The sequence below is a fragment of the Xyrauchen texanus genome, chromosome 9 (assembly GCF_025860055.1).
Source record: "Xyrauchen texanus isolate HMW12.3.18 chromosome 9, RBS_HiC_50CHRs, whole genome shotgun sequence".
Lineage (NCBI taxonomy): Eukaryota > Metazoa > Chordata > Actinopteri > Cypriniformes > Catostomidae > Xyrauchen > Xyrauchen texanus.
The window spans coordinates 6,938,745-6,959,271 of record NC_068284.1 but is presented as its reverse complement, the minus strand read 5'-3'; the positions used below and the strand labels follow the sequence as shown (position 1 = coordinate 6,959,271).

At 37.6% G+C, this 20,527-nt stretch overlaps 2 protein-coding genes across 3 annotated transcripts in view; one reads left to right on the top strand and one right to left on the bottom strand.

Annotated features, from left to right (window-relative positions):
* The window catches only part of LOC127649569 (gastrula zinc finger protein XlCGF57.1-like), a 112,340-nt gene that overhangs the window by 57,093 nt on the left and 34,720 nt on the right, over positions 1–20,527 (top strand). The gene's annotated exons all lie outside the window — the stretch shown is intronic.
* Positions 4,264–19,220, bottom strand: LOC127649574 (gastrula zinc finger protein XlCGF8.2DB-like). 2 transcript variants are annotated; one of them, XM_052134750.1, is made up of 3 exons: positions 19,175–19,220; positions 18,698–18,856; positions 4,264–5,958 (listed from the first exon to the last, which is right to left on the bottom strand). In XM_052134750.1, exons 2-3 carry the CDS (start codon positions 18,780–18,782, stop codon positions 4,925–4,927), a joined length of 1,119 nt encoding a protein of 372 aa, XP_051990710.1. In that variant the 5' UTR covers positions 18,783–18,856; positions 19,175–19,220; the 3' UTR covers positions 4,264–4,924. The 2 variants fall into 2 exon arrangements, with proteins under 2 accessions (XP_051990710.1, XP_051990711.1); XM_052134751.1 differs by having other exon boundaries at positions 18,698–18,853; positions 19,175–19,211.

Here is a 20,527-nt window from a genome sequence, read left to right as displayed (position 1 = left end):
TCGCCTATGGAACTTATTAAAATATGTATTCTAGGAAGCTTTCCATTCCAAATGATGGTCTTCGCTATGCTATCAAATTGCTAGAAACAAGAGAAGGGGGCAACCTCAGATAGAGATTGTAGCAGGTAGTAAAATTTTGGAATACAATTCATTTTAACAACATTAACCTTCCCAATCAAAGCTAAATGTAATGAGCCCACTTGCACACTTTGCTCGAAAACATTTTTATTAAGGGGTCAAAATTAACTAACTAAATCAGACAAATTTACTGGGAATAAAATGCCCAAATACTTAATGCCCTGTCTGGGCCACTGGAAAGTGCCCGGCTGAGAAGCCATTACTGGGCAGTACGCTGTCAGAGCCAAAGCTTCAGATTTAGACCAATTAACTTTGTATCCTGAGAATTTAGAAAAGGAATTAATATTTATGTGGAGGCAAGGCATAGATCTAGAAGTGTCAGAGACGAATAATAAAATATAATCTGCGTAAAGCAAAAGCTTTTGCACCAAACTCCTGCCACCATCCCTGGAAAATCACCTCCATTCTTTTCGCAGCTGCAAATGGTTCCAGGGCAAGAAAGAACAATAATGGGGAAAGTGGGCAACCCTGCCGGGTGCCCCAATCTAGGGTAAAATAATCTGAAATTAATCCATTTGTTTGTACTTAATCCATCAAATAAATGTACTCCCATACCCATACATTTCCAAAATCTTAAAAAGATAATCCCATTCTACCATATCAAATGCCTTTTCTGCATCAAGTGAGATGGCAGCGTCCTGAGTCTGATCATTTGCCACTCACCACATGATTTTGATGAAACACCTAATAAATTATTATCAGAAGAGCTGTGGCCCCGAATAAAACCCACATGATCTATATGTATAAGAGAGGTCATAACTTTACTTAATTGATTATAGCTGGATCAGGGAAATTGGACGGTAGCTCTTACACTCGCTTGGATCTTTGTCCTATATAAGAATCAGACTGTGTCATGGTTGGAGGAAACTTTCCATTCTTTAATGATTCTGTATAAATTCTAGCAAAAGTGGAGCCAGTTCAGAAGCATAAGATATAGGCAAGGACTTGTCTACCTCACAAAGCTCCTCTAAGGTTATCTCAGAATCAAGAGTATGTTTTTGCTAAGTCGTCAGTTTGGGGAATTCTAAAGGTTCCACAAAATTTCTAATATCTTCATCAGTAGACGAAGATGTGAACGAATGTATAGTCCCTACCTGATGGGTTCAAAAGTCTCCAAATACCAATAAGACAAAGATATTTATACATCCTGTGAAGCGCCAATGTTGCTCTGGCGGGCTTACACACTTTTGCTTCACTATGATCAAGGACTAAGTCCATCAAAAGATTAAAGTCTCCTCCCAATATTATCATGAGGGGTGCCAGCAGCCTGCAACATCCCTTCACAATCTATAAAAAAGCCCTGATCATCAGCGTGAGGTGCGTAAATATTTCTGCTAAAACATTAATGACTCTTCCTAATTTATCATTAATCTGTTTGAGACATTTTAATTGTAGATGTTTACTACATATTTACTTATCAATGTAATGACTCCCCAGCTCTTATTCGAGCCAGCACTAAAGAAAACATGTCCACCCCATATCTTCCCAAATTTCTTCCCAAAGCTTCCAGTGAGGAAAGATGAGTTTCTTGAAGAAACAGTCCATCATATTTCTTAAGTTTAAGAAAGAAATAACATTCCATCATTTTATGGGGTACCCCCAACACATTCACTTTCCACTTGGAGAGAGACAATCCACTAATATTAACATTTGACATATTAGAAAAATAGAATATGTGAAAAATTTAATTATAAAGACCACATTCTCCATTAGTAAAACAAACAACCCCCAATATAAAATAATATAAAATTATAGAAAAAGAAAAATGTGTGCATTAACCCCACGCACACCCTCTAAACTCAAACAGTCCATTTACACCTATGATTGCTCAAGACCGGTGCTTCAATACAAATTTTGTGAGACAGAATTACACAGCAACAAAAAGTCTATAAAACAAACTCAATCCAATAAATGGAATAAACACAACAAATGTGTAGATTTATCCTAGTGGAACCAGCACAAAAGAAAGAAAAAAGGAATGTGTTGTTCAGTTCCTCGGGCAGTCAAACAAATGTTCAGTAACTGGCCCATTCGGCCAATGCATGAATGCAACAAAAACCCAAACACTCCAATGTCCTGCAAGAGATATTCCACAAAACAAACTCCAGGCCACAGGAGGCGTGAGCATCAAAAACGTGCAGACTTATCCACAAGCTGTCCCGAATAAATTATATTACACAAACAAACTCCAGCCGCTAGGCGGACCCAGCACAAAAAGAGACGAAAAAGGCACCCAGCTTCCTCGGCCAGTCAAATGTACATTCAGTGAATCGGTCCACTAAACAGCAACACGAATTTTAACAAATGGCTTACTCACGCCAATGTTTTTCTGAAGGACAGTGCTTCCTATGGGCATGTAAATTCTCTATGTCCATCCTCGTTTGGAAGGCTGAGTCCTCCAGAGGTCACATTTGTCGGCTGCATATGTCATTGAGGCTCTCTTCTCAGAAAAGCGAGTAGGACTTTTCAAATGCAGCCTTCAAATGCAACCTTCTTTCATGGGAATTCGGAGGATGCATGATGTGTATCCTTCGTGGGCACTCACAACCCACAATTCTTGCTTCAAAGGAAATGTAAAAAAAAAAAGAAATTACGACAATTTGCCCATAAATATGATGTTAGGATATTATAATGTTAAGTTGAAGAACCCCAGTAGATGGGTGCATAGTATATCATATGTATAATTATATTTATATATAATTAAAATAAAGTATTAGACTAAAAGTACACCTGTAAAATATATTTTCTGTTCTCTTTACATCATATTTGTTTGTTTTATCTGTAAAGTACTTTGGGTCAACTTCTGTTGTTTTTAAATGTGCTCTTTAAATAAATGTTGACATGACTCAGCGGGCACCATCCACATGGAAATATGTTTGCAGTCTTTTGGCATTAAACTGCCAGCCAACATTAAGAGATGCATCCTACTCTTAACAGTGTTTAGAATTAAAGTGGTTTTGACCAATGGATTGTTTTTATTAGAACACAAAACCTTCAAACTTTTAAATATGAAGTGTCTGGAAAAACAAGTTTACAATTTGTGTTACTTTTTCCAAAATTAAATAAACTTTAAAACTGACTTAGAACTACTAAGAGAGAAAAACAAATAATGCTTCAAGAATGATTTAAAACCATATGTTATATTTATATTTATAGCACTGTTCTCATCAAATCAAGTCTGTCTCGTCTCATTACATGATCCCTGTCATACTGTTTCCAAATGTTTATTGTTTGTGTCCATTAGTTCCATGCATTTATAGCCTTCCCTTTCCCCACGTCTGTGTCTTGCATTGTTTGGGTATTCTTTGGTTACATTTGGTGAGATCTTATTTGTTTATTTTTTAAGTGATTATGTTTTTCCAGACCTATACATTAAAAGGTTCAACCATTCTTACTTTTTGCATATGTATTATTCTGCTGTAAAATGAAATTAAAATCATCTGTGTTAACATTGTCATTTGCTTCCCTGTCTTTATCTCAGAATTCCATCCCGAAGTTATCAGAACCTGCCAGTCCCAGCTTTGAGTCCAGCCTCATGCACCACTACTACAAAGCAATGACCACTAACCAGCCAATGAGCAACACTTTGATGACCACTGCCCGCATCATCTTCACCAAGAATAAACTTCTACCAACTGCAGAGTGTGCCACTTCAAACAGCAAATGACACTTCACCAACCACTGCATCTCTTAAGTCCATTTTGGATGGACTCCAAAGACTCTTAATAGTTACCCTTACAGTTTTAAACATTATTAACATATTGAAAAATTGGATCACTGAATCTATTCAATGAATGCATGACTTGTATTACATTACTGTATAGCAAAGTAATATAGGCATATATATATGTACTGTAAACCAAGAGTAAGACCTTCTCAAGGTATTTTTTTGTTTATTTACTAGAGGACTTATGGATTTTTTTTTTTTTACATTGCATCACTTGTGACACTTGCTATTTGCTTGTTTACTGAGGCCAAAGATGATGTTCTATAAAGCTGATTATTAAGGCAGGATTTCTGCCAAATTGCTTTTAAACGGTGTACTATGAAAAACACTACACATATAAAAACAACTTAACAAAAAAATTTACATTTTTATTACAAAACATTAATTAAAGGCATGTTTAGGAACATTGGTTACACTTAAATCCTCATACTCAAACATAAATTTTTTTGTGTGGGAGACACACACACACACACACACACACACACACACACACACACACACACACACACATCTATATAACACACTAATCAGCCACAACAATAAAGCCAACTGCCCAATATTGTGTTGGTCCCCCTCATGAAGCCAAAACAGCCCCAATCCGCATCTCAGAACAGCACTATTCTTCTCACCACAATTGTAAAGGGTGGTTATCTGAGTTACCATAGACTTTGTTAGTTCTACCCAGTCTGGCCATTCTCTATTGACCTCTCTCTTCAACAAGGGATATCCGTCCACAGAACTGCCTCTACAGATAGTGGTGTGTGAAAATCCCAGGAGATCAGCAGTTACAGAAATACTCAAACCAGCCCATCTGGCACCAACAATCAAGCCACGGTCCAAATCACTGATATCACATATTTTTTCCAATTATGATGGTTGATGTGAATTAACTGAAGCTCTTGACCCATATCTGCCTGATTTTATGCACTGCAGCCACACGATTGGCTGGTTAGATAATCACATGGATGATCGTTTGAGGCTAATTAATTGGGTAATATGGAAATATTATTAATCAATTATGTTAAAATTAAGTGTAGAAATAGTTTTTGGTCAAATAATTTATTCTATAAACCAAGAGGAATAATCTATTTTGGGTTTGGGTGTACTGGAAGCTTCTGTCACTGAAGACACATTCCTTGAGTCTGTGAGACAACTTGACAATAAAGCTCCTTCTGGTTCTGATTCTGAAGGCACATGAAAACGTTTCTCTCTAGTGTGAATTCCAATGTGGTAATTAAAGTCTCTTTTTAATTTGAAACTCTCTACACAGTGAGGGCATGTGTAGGGCTTTTCTCCAGTGTGATTTCTTATGTGGATTTTAAGGCTTCCATTCGTTGTGAAACTCTTTCCACAATGATGACATGTGAAAGGCTTCTCTCCAGTGTGAATTCTCATGTGTGTCTTCAGGCTTGCTTTTTTCATTAAAATCTTTCCACACTGATGACATTTGAAAGGCCTCTCTTCTTTGTGAATTCTCATGTGTGTCTTCAGGCTTGCTTTCTTTATGAAACTCTTTCCACATTGATGACATGTAAAGGGCTTCTCTCCACTGTGAATTCTCATGTGGATATTTAGATTTCCTATTTGTGTGAAACTCTTTCCACATTGATGGCAGGTAAAGGGCCTCTCTCTAGTGTGAATTCTCAAGTGACGATACAAACTTTGTTTAAATGCGTAACTCTTTCCACACTGATAGCATACGTAACTCTCCACTCCAGTGTGAATTCTCATGTGTTTTTCAAGACCTCTTCTACCTTTGCAACTCTTTCCACACTGCTTGCATATGAAAGATTTTACTCCAGCATGAACTTCCATGTGTCTAAGGAGGGATATTTTGCATTTGAAACTAAGTGCACACTGTTTGCATGTGTAAGGCTTTTCAGTGTGAATTCTCATGTGATAATTAAATTTTCCTTGACAAGTGAAACTCTTTCCACACTGAGAACATATGAAAGATTTTTGGGATTTTGTTTCTTCAGTCTGTGAGCCACTAAAAGATTGTTCTCCAATAATGACATCAACAGGTATCTGATACTGATGTTTCTCCTCCTCTTCCTTCAGATCTTGACTTTCCTCTTTCACCTCCATCAGGTCTAAAAGTTAAAATATTAAATTGTTAAAAATAAATTCAAGAAAAATCAAAGGAACAGTTAACTTATAATAATAATAAAAAATTATAATTTTCTCCCCCTTATGCATCTCAAATTGTATAACTTTTTTCTTCAGTGGAACAAAGATTTTTAATGGAGATATGATGTGAATATTTCCATACCATTTAAGTCAAATGGTTCAACACTATTAAGCTAAAAAGGACATAAAGGTAATTAATTTGACTTGAGTGGTTTAATCCATGTCTTCTGTGTGTACAGCATCCTGTGCATGTGTCAAGCGAGAAGTGTAATTGTGCTTCATATCATGATCGCGCCAAGGAGACTACAGATGTCATTAATGACCGCCCCATCGCCTAAAATACAGAGTCTGGGGTCAAATGAAATTTGAGGGTCCAATACGTCACACTTAAAACTCTGAACCCTCAACCAAAAATCTTGGATCTTAACACACCACCAAAGGTGGGTGTGTCCAATAGAATCAATGTAAAATTTTAAACATATCTAAATGTAGACTTGACGTTTTTTAGAATCCTAGCCCATACTCCCTCCTCCAATACCAAGTTTAAATCTTTCTCCCATAATCCCTTGAGAAGTTAAAACTCCGTCCCAAAGACTCTGAATTAGCAGGGAGTAATCACTGAAGCTTCATGACCTTTTCCAAAAGCAGTAGTCACCACTCCCAGAGTCTTTGCCGTTTTAGGGGGGGGTGTATGCTACTCCCAAAAATAGTACAAAGCAGGTGGCGCAGTTGTAAATACCTAAAGAATTGAGACCTGGGAATCATATATTGAACAATATTTTCAAAAGATATCAACACTCCACTCACATATAGGTCACTGAGCATATTAACTTCCCTCACAATCCACTCTGTCCAGCAGAAAGGAGACTTATTAATACATACTTTTGTGTTCAGCCATATGCTTGAAGCAACATTTAAATAAATATCAGAATTAAATACTCAGGACACTTTTGTCCATACCAAGAGCAAATGCGAGATAACGGGGTGTAACCTAACTTCTCCGCTTAGTTTGATAGAAAGACTTTGCAATGGTGAAATAGGGGCAAGAACTTCCTTTTCAATACAAAACCAGGGAGGGGCTCTCTTAGGTGGAAGCGACTAATGAGCCAAATGTCTGAGACCGAATGTATAATAATAAAACAAAATCTTGTCAATCGGCCTAAGCGACATACTGAAATGTAATCTGGGATGTTTACCATTCCAAATTAAGGACTTCGCTTTGCTACCAAACTCGCTTGCTTGAAATAAGAGAGGGGGAAATCAATAGGGAGAGTTTGTCACGGTGTAGCGTGGCCACATAAGGGGATGTGATATTTATATGGGGTATGACATTAAACTAATTATGTTTGTCATTATTGCCTATTAGTTATATTTCTTTCCCCTGTTATCTGTCATTCCCTCAGCTGTTGTGTGTTGATCCCCATCTCTGTTCACGCGAGATCTTCGCGTGTTTTCATGTTACGTGTTTTCCTGCCACGTAAACAGGAAGTATCATTGACTTTCTATTTAAGGAACCGCTATGCCGGTTGTCAGACGCTCATTTGCGAGTACGCTCATTTTAAAAACTTCACTCATTCATTCATTGGATTTACACTGGTGTCTGACCTGGAAGCGCTGGGCGCCGTTCCTCCTGGAGTATATTCGTGTGGCTCGCAGCCTGGATTACTTTTATTCTGAGGACATTGGCCAGTCATCATTCAACGCAAGATCGAGCTCATCGGACTGTATAAAAAAACCCGGTGAGGCTGATCTGAACACTGTATATAACTCTGTGCACTCTGGACTTCACTTTTACATGTATATGCACCTTGTCTAATTCTATTGTAAATATTAATGGTTTTTAAATACACTTGAGTTGTTTTGTTTATCATAAGTGTTGATATATTTATTTTTTCTACTCCTTAACCTATCATTAGAAACGGTACTGCTGTTCCCAAAATTGTGTAAACTCCACTTAAAGATTTTGGGGAGTGTTACAACGGGTAGTTGAATTCTGGAATACAATAAATTTTAATAACATTAACCTTACAATGATAAATGTAAAGAAAACCTTTTTATTAAAGGTAAACTAAATCACACAATAAAATGCCCAAAATCTTTAATGCCCTGTTTGGGCCACTGGAAGGCGCCAAGCTGAAACGTTATTACTGGGCAGTAGGCTGTCAGAGCCAAAGCTTCAAATTTAGACCAATTAACTTTGTATCCTGAGAATTTAGAAAAGGAATTAATAATTCTGTGGAGGCAAGGCATAGATCTATTAGGTTTGGAGACTAATAATAAAATATCCTCTGTGTAAAGGAAAGCTTATGCGCCACACCTCACACAACCACCCCTGGAAAATCATCCTCCTTTCTTATTGTGGCTGTAATGGTTCCAGAGCAAGACAGAACAATAATGGGGAAAGAGGGCAACCCTGCCGGGTGCTCCTATCCAGAGTAAAATAATGTTTTTGCATTATTCCAAAAACATCCAAATATGTTTGTATTGCAGCTACTGGGTGTCCATAAAGTAATTTAATTAATCCAATAAAAGAATTAATCCAATAAAAGAATTCCCGAACCCACACATTTCCAAAATCTTCAAAAGATAATCCCATTCTACTATATCAAATGCATTTTCAGCATCATGTGAGATGGCAACGACTGGAGTCATGGATCATTCGCCACTAACCACATGATATTGATAAAACGCCTAATATTATCAGTAGAGCTACGGCCCAGAACACCACCTGATCTATATGTATAAGATATGTCGTAACTTTACTTAATCTGATAGCCAATAACAATATTTTAATGTTTAGCTGGATCAGGGAAATTGGACAGTAACTCTTACACTCGCTTGGATCTTTGCACTTATCCAGGCTTGTGTCATGGTTGGTGGAAGCTTTCCATTCTTCAATGATTCTGTATAAACTTCTAGCAAAAGTGGAGCCAGTTCTGTATCTAAAAAATTCAGTGGCAAAGTCATCTGGGATGGTAAATATTTCCCCACCAGCAGATTTCACTGAGGGAATGGTAGAAAAAGACTCTCTCTGTTTTATATATCTAGACAGAGTTTCCCTGCCTTGTCCACTGACTTAAAGTATGACTGTCTTGCCCAGAACAGCCAAGACTCCACCTTCATTATAGTATTATATCTGTATTTCAATCGGGTCAGTTCTCTGAGGCCATCAGACGACATTCGGCACTTCAGCTCTGCCTCGGCACTTTTAATCTTCCCCTCCAATTCCATGAGTTCTTGAGCTTTGAATTTTTGGTGAATGAGGCATACTGTATGATCCGGCCCCTAAGATCCACCTTAAGTGCCTACAAAGCCAAGCCCACAAAGGATACTGAGGACCAGTTGGTCTTCATATAGACATTGATTTCAGCCTTTAGCATTTGTTGGAATTCAGGATTTTGCAAAAGGGATACATTAAACCACCAACTATATGATTTCTTTTTCTTCGTATGTGGCAACAGCTCTAAACACACCAGGGTGTGATCTGAGACTAAAAAGTTTCCAATTGAGTGATCAACAACAGATGAAATGAGGGACTTGGATATAAAAAAAATCTATTCTAGAGTAAATCTTATGGACTGATGTAAAAAGATTTATAGTCCCTACCAGATGGGTTCAAAAGTCTCCCAACTTTTTTCACATCCTGTGAAGTGTCAATGTTGCTCTAGGGGGCTTGCACATTTTTGCTTCACTATGATCAAGGACTAAGTCCATCAAAAGATTAAAGTCTCCTCCCAATATTATCATGAGGGGTGCCAGCGGCTTGCAATATCCCTTCAAGATCTATAAAAAAAGCCCTGATCAAAGCTAGGTGCATAAGTATTAGCCAAAATAAGAATTTGTCCCTGAATTTCAGCTAAAACAATAATGACTCTTCTTAATTTATCTTTCATCTGTTTGGGAGACATTTGAATTGTAGATGTCTACTTATCAGTTTAATGACTCCCCTGCTCTTACTCGAGCCATCACCGTAAAAAAAAAAAGCCCACCCCATACCTTCACAAATTTTTCAGGTTACTGTAGCGAAAGGTGCGTTTCTTGCAGAAACACTACATCATATTTTTTATGCTTAAGAAAAGAAATAACCTTCCTTATTTTTATGGGGTGCCCCAACGTATTCACATTCCACGTGGAGAGACAAAATCCACTCATATTAACATATAAAATTTCTGCACTCCCCGAATCAACCACGCCTCTCTCCCGTCAAGCTCACAAAGTCCGGGAACAAGAAAATGCTGGGGTACCTCCAAGAAAGCCCCCGCTCGGGCAACACAAGATCTCCACTGGATGTTCCCAGAAACCTGTCCAGAACCGATCGGGGCTCGTCTCCCCCTGCGGACCGCTGAACCACATTCCCTGTGGAATGTTGGCTTGACGCCCAACCCACGGCCTGCAATGTTGAGCAGACACAGAAAGAGCCCATACGGGAAAACATCGAAGTCTGACGCAGGGAAACGAGGCAACGAGTGCGGAGTGGGACAGGGCAGACATTATGCATGTTTGTTGCTAGAGAACAATATTCAAGATTACAGCGCAGAAAGATCACAGCAGTTGTCCACATCACTGTTGTTCTGTCACACTCTACTCTAGAGACGATGAGACGAACAACCGTTGTTATGAAGTCTTGCGGTGCAAATGGAATCAATCCAGTGTCCGACGTAACCTAATCATTAGCAAGGGAGCTAGCATTAGCAAGTTCATCCAGTCTGACATTACGTTACCAATGGTGCGTTGTGAGAGAAGCTAAGAGCGTTTTCAATTCATTCCTATGAAAGCCGAGCATCGTGCTCGCAAGGTGGATCATAGGATTGGCAGCGGTGTGGCGCAAACTCTCTTCTAGCTCTGTGTGCGGATTTCGTCCGCCCCAGTGGAAACACAGCCTGAGAAAGCCAAACTGCTTGTATTTAGCGAAACGCAGTAAATATCGATATCGTAAATTCCTCAAAAGCTTATCGTGGATTTTCTTTATCGTGATATACAGTGAGGAAAATAAGTATTTGAACACCCTGCTATTTTGCAAGTTCTCCCACTTGGAAATCATGGAGGGGTCTGAAATTGTCATCGTAGGTGCATGTCCACTGTGAGAGACATAACCTAAAAAAAAAATCCAGAAATCACAATGTATGATTTTTTAACTATTTATTTGTATGATACAGCTGCAAATAAGTATTTGAACACCTGTCTATCAGCTAGAATTCTGACCCTCAAAGACCTGTTAGTTTGCCTTTAAAATGTCCACCTCCACTCCATTTATTATCCTAAATTAGATGCACCTGTTTGAGGTCGATAGCTGCATAAAGACACCTGTCCACCCCATACAATCAGTAAGAATCCAACTACTAACATGGCCAAGACCAAAGAGCTGTCCAAAGACACTAGAGACAAAATTGTACACCTCCACAAGGCTGGAAAGGGCTACGGGGAAATTGCCAAGCAGCTTGGTGAAAAAAGGTCCACTGTTGGAGCAATCATTAGAAAATGGAAGAAGCTAAACATGACTGTCAATCTCCCTCGGACTGGGGCTCCATGCAAGATCTCACCTCGTGGGGTCTCAATGATACTAAGAAAGGTGAGAAATCAGCCCAGAACTACACGGGAGGAGCTGGTCAATGACCTGAAAAGAGCTGGGACCACCGTTTCCAAGGTTACTGTTGGTAATACACTAAGACGTCATGGTTTGAAATCATGCATGGCACGGAAGGTTCCCCTGCTTAAACCAGCACATGTCAAGGCCTGTCTTAAGTTTGCCAATGACCATTTGGATGATCCAGTGGAGTCATGGGAGAAAGTCATGTGGTCAGATGAGACCAAAATAGAACTTTTTGGTCATAATTCCACTAACCGTGTTTGGAGGAAGAAGAATGATGAGTACCATCCCAAGAACACCATCCCTACTGTGAAGCATGGGGGTGGTAGCATCATGCTTTGGGGGTGTTTTTCTGCACATGGGACAGGGCGACTGCACTATATTAATGAGAGGATGACCGGGGCCATGTATTGCGAGATTTTGGGGAACAACCTCCTTCCCTCAGTTAGAGCATTGAAGATGGGTCGAGGCTGGGTCTTCCAACATGACAATGACCCGAAGCACACAGCCAGGATAACCAAGGAGTGGCTCTGTAAGAAGCATATCAAGGTTCTGGCGTGGCCTAGCCAGTCTCCAGACCTAAACCCAATAGAGAATCTTTGGAGGGAGCTCAAACTCTGTGTTTCTCAGCGACAGCCCAGAAACCTGACTGATCTAGAGAAGATCTGTGTGGAGGAGTGGGCCAAAATCCCTCCTGCAGTGTGTGCAAACCTGGTGAAAAACTACAGGAAACGTTTGACCTCTGTAATTGCAAACAAAGGCTACTGTACCAAATATTAACACTGATCTTCTCAGGTGTTCAAATACTTATTTGCAGCTGTATCATACAAATAAATAGTAAAAAAATCATACATTGTGATTTCTGGATTTTTTTTTTTTAGATTATGTCTCTCACAGTGGACATGCACCTACGATGACAATTTCAGACCCCTCCATGATTTCTAAGTGGGAGAACTTGCAAAATAGCAGGGTGTTCAAATACTTATTTTCCTCACTGTATATCGATATCATTTTATCACCCAGCCTTAGGGTGCAGTTTGTTTTTAAAGGAATAATTCACCCAAACATGAAACTTCTCTCATCATTTATTCACCCTCATACCATCCCAGATGTGTATAACTTTCCTTCTGCTGCTGAACACCTTTAACCCTCCTATTGTGTTTAAATTTGGGTGACAACTTTAATGTTTGGGGTCAAAACGACCAAGATTCTGACCAATCTTTTTATATAAAGTATTAGGATAAAAAATGGCATTTGATATTCATGTTTATTTTATATTTATAATACAAAAAATCCTTTTTTGCAACAGCAAAATCACAATTGTGTTACAAACAATAATTTGTGCTGTTTGATGTCTCAGTTTGTGGTATTAAGTAATATATTTTAATTTTTTTTAGGAAAGGGCAAATTAATTCAATGTATATTTTGGAAAATTAAGACATTTGCAACATACAGGTTTTACATATTTATTTCCAAAAAACACAGATTCTCAAAAAGAAACATTTCAACAATAAACCAGTGACACTAATGTCCACTGATACCCAATGTTCATTCCTCCTCTGTGCTACATAATGTACAGGTTGTTTGGGTGGGCATGTTTTCTTTAGTGCTGGCTAAGAGCAGGGGAGTCATTACATTGAAGTAAATGTCTACAATTCAAATGTCTCAAATAGATTAAAGATAAATTAGGAAGAGCCATTATTGTTTTAGCAGAAATTCAGGGGCAAAGGTTGATTTTTTTTCTAATATTTACGCACCTAACGTTGATGAACAGGGCTTTTTTTTATAGATCTCGAAGGGATGTTGCAAGCTGCTGGCACCCCTCATGATATACTATTGTGAGGAGACTTTAATCTATTGATGGACTCAGTCCTTGATCATAGTGAAGCAAAAGTGTGTAAGCCCCGTAGAGCAACATTGACGCGTCGCAGGATGTGAAAAAAATCCTGGTCTTACAGATATTTGGGACTATTAAACACATCTGATAGGGACTACAAATGTTTTCATCTAAAGCCCTCATTTCATCTGCTGTTGATTGTTCAATTGGAAACATTTTAGTCTCAGATCACACCCTGGTGAGTTTAGAGTTGTTGCCATATACAGAGAAAAAGAAATCATATAGTTGGCTTAATGTATCCCTTTTTCAAAATCCTGTGAAATCAGTGTCAGTATCTTCTGTGGGCGTGGCTTGGGAGGTACTTAAGGAGGTTTTAGGGGTTCGATCATACAGTATGCCTCATTCATCAAAAAATCCAAAGCACCAGAACTTGTGGAGTTGGAAGGGAATATTAAAAGTGCCGAGGCCGAGCTGAAGCACCAAATGTCATCTGATGGCCTCGGAAAATTGACCCGATTGAAATATAGACATAATTCTATTTTGTCACGGAAGGTGGAGTTTTGGTTATTTAGGTACAAGACATATTTTGAGTCAGGGGACAATGAAGGGAAGCTTTTGGCTAGATATATAAAGCAGAGAAAGTCTTTTTCTACCATTCCCTCAGCGAAATCTGCAGGTGGTGAAATATTTACCACAGCCATTAATATTAATAATGCTTTTAAAGAATTCTATCTTGATCTCTAAAGCTCCATGTCATGTCTACTGATGAAGACATTAGTGGAACCATTAGTTCATACATTTTAATAAAAAATGATTGATTCTGAGATAAACTTTTAGGAGGTTGATGAGGAAATTAAGGCCTTGCCTACAGACAAGGCTCTAGGGCCAGATTGTTTTGCCGCTAATTTTTTAAAATCTTTAGCTACAGAACTGGCTCCACTTTTGTTAGAAGTTTATATGGAATCATTAAAGAATGGAAAGCTGCCGCCAACCATGGCACAAGCCCGGATGAATCTGATTCTTAAAAAGTTCAAAGAACCAAGCGAGTGTAAGAGATACAATCCAATTTCCCTGATCCATAACATTAAGCATCTCATCAGTATTGTGTGGTCAGTGGCGAATGATCAGACTCCGATCGCAGCCATCTCACTTGACACTGAAAAGGCATTTGATATGGTAGAATGGGTATATTGAAATATACGGGTTCGGGAAAACTTTTATTAGATGGATTAAATTACATCATAGACAACCGGTAGTGGCAGTACAAACAAATGGATTCATTTCAGATTATTTTACTCTGGTTAGGGTGCACCCGGCAGGGTTGCCCTCTTTCCCCATTATTGTTCTGTCTTGCCCTGGAACCATCAGCAGCTGTGATGAGAAGGGAAGATGATTTTCAGGGGTGGTGGCTGGAGGTGTTGGAGCATAAGCTTTTGCTTTACGCGGATTATATTTTATTATTCGTCTCCGACCCCATTAGACCTATGCCTTGCGTCTATAGAATTATTAATTAATTTTCTAAATTGTCAGGATAGAGTCAGTTGGTCTGCACATATATAGCGCATTTTTTTAACCTTAGAGGTTACCAAAGAGCTTTACACTGTGTCCAAATCATCCATTCACACACACATTCACACTCATACACCAATGGCGTATGGAGAATTTAGTTTCTCATGGTCCGAGAGTCCTTCAGGTGCGTTTTGGCAAACACAGGCGGGCTGTCATGTGCCTTTTACTGAGTAGTGGCTTCCGTCTGGCCACTCTACCATACAGGCCTGATTGGTGGATTGTTTCAGAGATGGTTGTTCTTCTGGAAGGTTCTCCTCTCTTCACAAAGAAATGCTGGAGCTCTGTCAGAGTGACCATCGGGTTCTTGGTCACCTCTCTGACTAAGGCCCTTCTCCCCCGATGGCTCAGTTTGTGGTCTAGGAAGCTCTAAGAGTCCTGGTGGTTCCACTGCGCTCATTGGGACCTTCAATGCTGCAGAAATTTTTCTGTACCCTTCCCCAGATCTGTGCCTCGATACAATCCTGTCTCGGAGGTCTACAGACAATTCCTTGGACTTCATGGCTTGGTTTGTACTCTGACATGCACTGTTAACAGTGGGACCTTATATAGACAGGTGTGTGCCTTTCCAAATCATGTCCAATCAACTGAATTTACCACAGGTGGACTACAATCAAGTTGTAGAAACATCTCAAGGATGATCAGTGTAAAAAGGATGCACCTGAGCTCGATTTTGAGTGTCATGGCAAAGGCTGACACTCGTTTATTTATTTTTAATAAATTTCCAATGATTCATGTTGTCATTATGGGGTATTGTTTGTAGAATATTGACGAAATATAATGAATTTAATCAATTTTGGAGTAAGGCTGTGACATAACAAAATGTGGAAAAAGTGAAGCGCTGTGAATACTTTACAGATGCACTGTATATAGATAAACACATAAAAAATTGGGTTCTGACCAGTATCATGATTGGCAGGCAAATAATATTAAGGGGATGGAAGTCGGATGGAGCGCACTCATTTCAGGAGTGGTTTGAGGAGATGGTGAGGGTGGCTGCTTTCGAGGAAGGGTCAAGCTGAAAGCTGGGGGTTCGAAATTTCTTTGATAGGAAATGGGGAAACTACTTAAGTGTTTTTGGGAGACTCTCGGGGAGGGGTGGTGAAGAGAGTAGTTTAGTTTTAATTATACATGATTATCATATTTTCTTTTTTGATTGATTTTTTTCTGTTTGTTTTTTATTGTGTTTTTTTGGTGTGTGTGCGTGTGTTCCTATTGTGACCACAGGGGTGTTCGTTGGGGGTCAGGTGGGTGATAGGGGAGGAGTAATAGTGTGGGTTAAAGGTTAAATGTGTTTCAATGTATATATGTTGTGTTTTTTCTTTGTGATATGTCTATGAATTAAAAAAAAATGTTAACTAATTTATTTCAAGTCACCTTTTTCTGTGGCACTATTGACACAAATTCAGAATAGTCCCTTATGTTAAATGTTTATAAATGTGTATTGCTCTGAAAAAGAGCAAAAGAGTCATGAGTTTAAAAACCCATTATTATTACAAATACTTGTTTTCTGCCTTTATTTTATTAAAAGCTGTTGATATCAAGCATTCACAATTCTTAAAAAAAAAGGGGACCAGAAGCTCATAAAAGCTCTCTGAAAGGGCTGTCATGATGTGAATTTTTGATGGTACGATTATTGTATGATAAAAAAATAAAAATCACGATTTCACAATTTGTATGACTATCTGCAAATTCACCTATTATGCAACAATAAAAACCTCCACAAACATATCACAACTTACATTTTATTGCAGCAATCGTTAGGACATGCAGTAAAGATGTATATTCCTACATTTAACTGAAAACAAGTTGGAAACAAGTAGGTAAAGTACTTGTTTTTAAGTTTTTGCCATTTTCTCTATCTGCCCTCTGACACCAAAACGTACTGTACCTTTTCAACAAAAAGTGATGTATACCATTTAATAAATAAAAATTTTATTAAATATAAATAACCCCAAAAAATAACAACTTTTTAAACCATATGTTTAAAATAAAACGGCTAGGAGAACCTTCTTTCTTTATTCAGTATTCTAATGATCAGCCAGATAATCACAGCACTTTTACGCTCACGGAAATCTTATTCAAGTAGGAAATTTTTTTTGGAAGCATCACATTCACAATACAAAGCTGAACCCCTCCTCTATTAAACTTAAAACAAACAACTCTTCGGATTTACAGTTTCAATTCAGTGTCTGACTTTACCAAACGTTAAGTCATACACTACATATAATATTTGCTGTGTTTGTAAAATTATTACCTTCATCTGGGCATGAATCTCTGGATGGTGATCCCTCAGGTGCTGGAACATATTAGATGTTTTCACTGCTTTTGCTGGCACTTTTCGTCTGCACGTTTTGCATACTGGATAAGCATCTTCAACAACTCCTGTGTCATTTTTTAGAGAGACAAAATGCTCCCAAATAGCTGATTTAATTCGCTTTTTCGGCGGATACAACTCCGGGAGATTGCGTTGCTCAACCATGTTTTCATTTTGAGAGTTTCACGTGCGCTGAAATTTCACATCCTGCAAGCGCCCAGCCTTACCTAGACAATGACCTCGTGAAATCCGTTACCATAGTAACAGCCTCACAGACCTGCCAGGCAGAGGGCAGGACACACGCATGGCGCAAGTTGTTAGACCCACACCGAAAAACAAATTGTTTTTAAAATAGACAACATGGTTGATTTTTCCGGTTTTAGCCATAGGTTCCAAATTCTTAAGGTTTATTAACTGTGACCATTTTAATCACGGTTAATTGTGAAATCGGGTAATTGCGACATCCCTACTCTCTAATAGAACTCATTTTAGGGCATAAAGGTATGGGACACTTTTGTAATAAGTTGACAATGTCATTGGAGAGAGTCAGCAAGAAATGGTAAAACAGTAGTGAAAAATAAAGCTGTACATTTTTCCAGGTTACCATAAAATAGGTTGTGATCAAAATGTGTACAGGGATTTTGAAAACTCTGAAACATGTGAAGTACATATTTATGTGTTCTTCTAATAAATCTAGGAAGAAAAAATAAGTCATAAAGATTCAAGTTTTTCTAAAATGATTATCATATTTTTAAGAGATTACAAAGATGTTGAGTCAGTTTGACCCCAAATATAACAGGAGGGTTTAAGAGAAATAGCTGAAGCAATGATTTATAGTTAAAGAGTACTTAAATATTGATCTTTTCTGTCACCAAAAGTGATCGCGACATTTTAGAATACATTAATTTTACCGCTGGAGTCGTATGGATGACGTTTATACTGACTGTCTGTGATTTTTGGAGATTCAAAAGGTCTGATCAACATCCACTTGAATTTTAAGGACTGAGCTAAGATATTTTTCTTTTTGCCTTGAAATGTGTTCAGCAGAAGAAAGTAAGTCATACACAGCTGGGATGGCATGATGATGAGAAAATTATAAGATCATTTTTCTTTTCGGATGAACTATTCCTTTAATTTCTGTGTTTCCACTGGATTATCGAAGTGAAAAAAGTCACTCCATTTAATTTATTATTAACATTGAAATTAAACATTTTATCAGGCTTAACGAGTGTGTTCAAAAGCAAACTACATATTTTTTGCTGTACAGAGAATCATGAAATTTTGCTGGTATAATTTTGATTTTGTGACAAACCAATTTTATACATATATTTCATAAGTACTATTAATATCTTTAGGAGTAAAACTTCTAATGATGAATCAAGAATAAATACAGACCTCTTTGTTCTTCAGTATCTTCAGTTTTTATTCCACATGTTTGTGTAATACTGATGTCTTCACTCTCTTCTTTAATAAACTCCATCTTTACAGCAGTTTGTCACACAGATCTCAGTCGATTCATCTGGAGTTTTTCTTCCTCATCTGGAAACTATTCTTCTTTACATTGAAGATGTTGGAAAAATCAACAGAAAGAAAAAGAAATGTGAAGTTATTCTTTCTGTTTTTCATGTGGAAATGTGGAAAGCAGCACAGAAAACAACACAAATATGTTGCTGCATTACGAGAGAACAATTATCAGAACATCACATAAAACATTACGATGATATTTACATTCAGTAATAATCTAGACACACTTATTTCATATTAATACATTGAACAATAATATACAAAATTGGTAAACATTTAAAATAACTTAAAATCAATTTAGAATGTTTTGTAAAGTTTTAAAGCCATTAAACTCTCAAACACACAGACCTTTCTACAGTCAAACAACAACAAGAGAATTCACGGCGCAGCCCTGATGACATCACTAACGCACATGGTGGTTCAAATTAAACAAAATAAAAGTCCTTTCACTTAGAGCTGTTTTGGTGAAAACCACAAAATTAATATATTAATAATAATAATAAAGTTGCCAGTGTTAGCAGGCAGTTTGTATTCTTTGTTGAATATCCCTGGTGGAAAACATTTTAACATAACCAATTTAGGTGCAAATAAAATTGTAATAATAATTATAACAATACCAGCACATTTAATGTCACATATATTTTCAAAATGTTGATAATTTATGAATAAATTAATGTTGTGCCATTGTTGCCACAAAATCCATCACAGAGATTGTTGGCACAGGCTGTGGGTTTAAACTTAGTTTTAAAAAGCAAGCAACATAAAAACATAAAAGTCGATAAAAAATATTTAAAATCTAACAAAAAACTTGTCTGACACATTTGTCATTTATTATTAATATGATTATGATTTAATAATAGTGCATTTAATAATAGCACTATAATGGTTGTGCCAACTTTTTAAATAACTTAACGGGATAGTTCACCCCAAAATGACTTTTTTCAACTTATCAACCCAGATGTTCTACTGAACATAACATATAATATATAAGCTTTAGATCACATGTCAGGAGTCACTGCAGTAACCAGAACCAGATAAACTGTTGGCACTAAAGCACAGAAATAATCTAGAAAAACTTATTTCATATTAATAACTCAAAACGATCTCAATAATATAAACAAATTGTTGGAACACATTTGAAACACCTTAAAATTAATGTATGTTTTGTAAAGTTTTAAACCCATTAAACTCTGAAACACACAAACACACAAAACGTTCTGCAGTAAAACGACAAGAGCAGTGTCTGATAGGGATGTGTGGGATCAATCCTCACACAAAAATATTGATTCTAACATATATATTTTTTTTAGTCTAGTGATATTATTGTTTGGTTGACATGAATGTGAACAATGATTATAAGCTTCAAAGTGAAATAAAAATGATTAGGCTTTATTAGTGAATACTTGAGCAGGATGGGAACTAGTTCTACTTCCGGTCATCTTAACATGCACAAATACTGAAAGACACAAGCAGACAAGCTTTTTCACTGGTCATGAACAATCGAGTCTCCCTGATAATCGGGTCTCCAGGGGGTTACCGTTTGTAATTCCTGAAGAAAAAACATATTGTGTTATCATGATAACGACTCGGTTACTAACGTAACCTCGGTTCCCTGAGAGGAGGGAACGAGTATTGCGTAAGTAGCTTACGCTATGGGAAAACTCAGTTTCTTGAGAAATATTGAAGTCTTTATGTAAAACG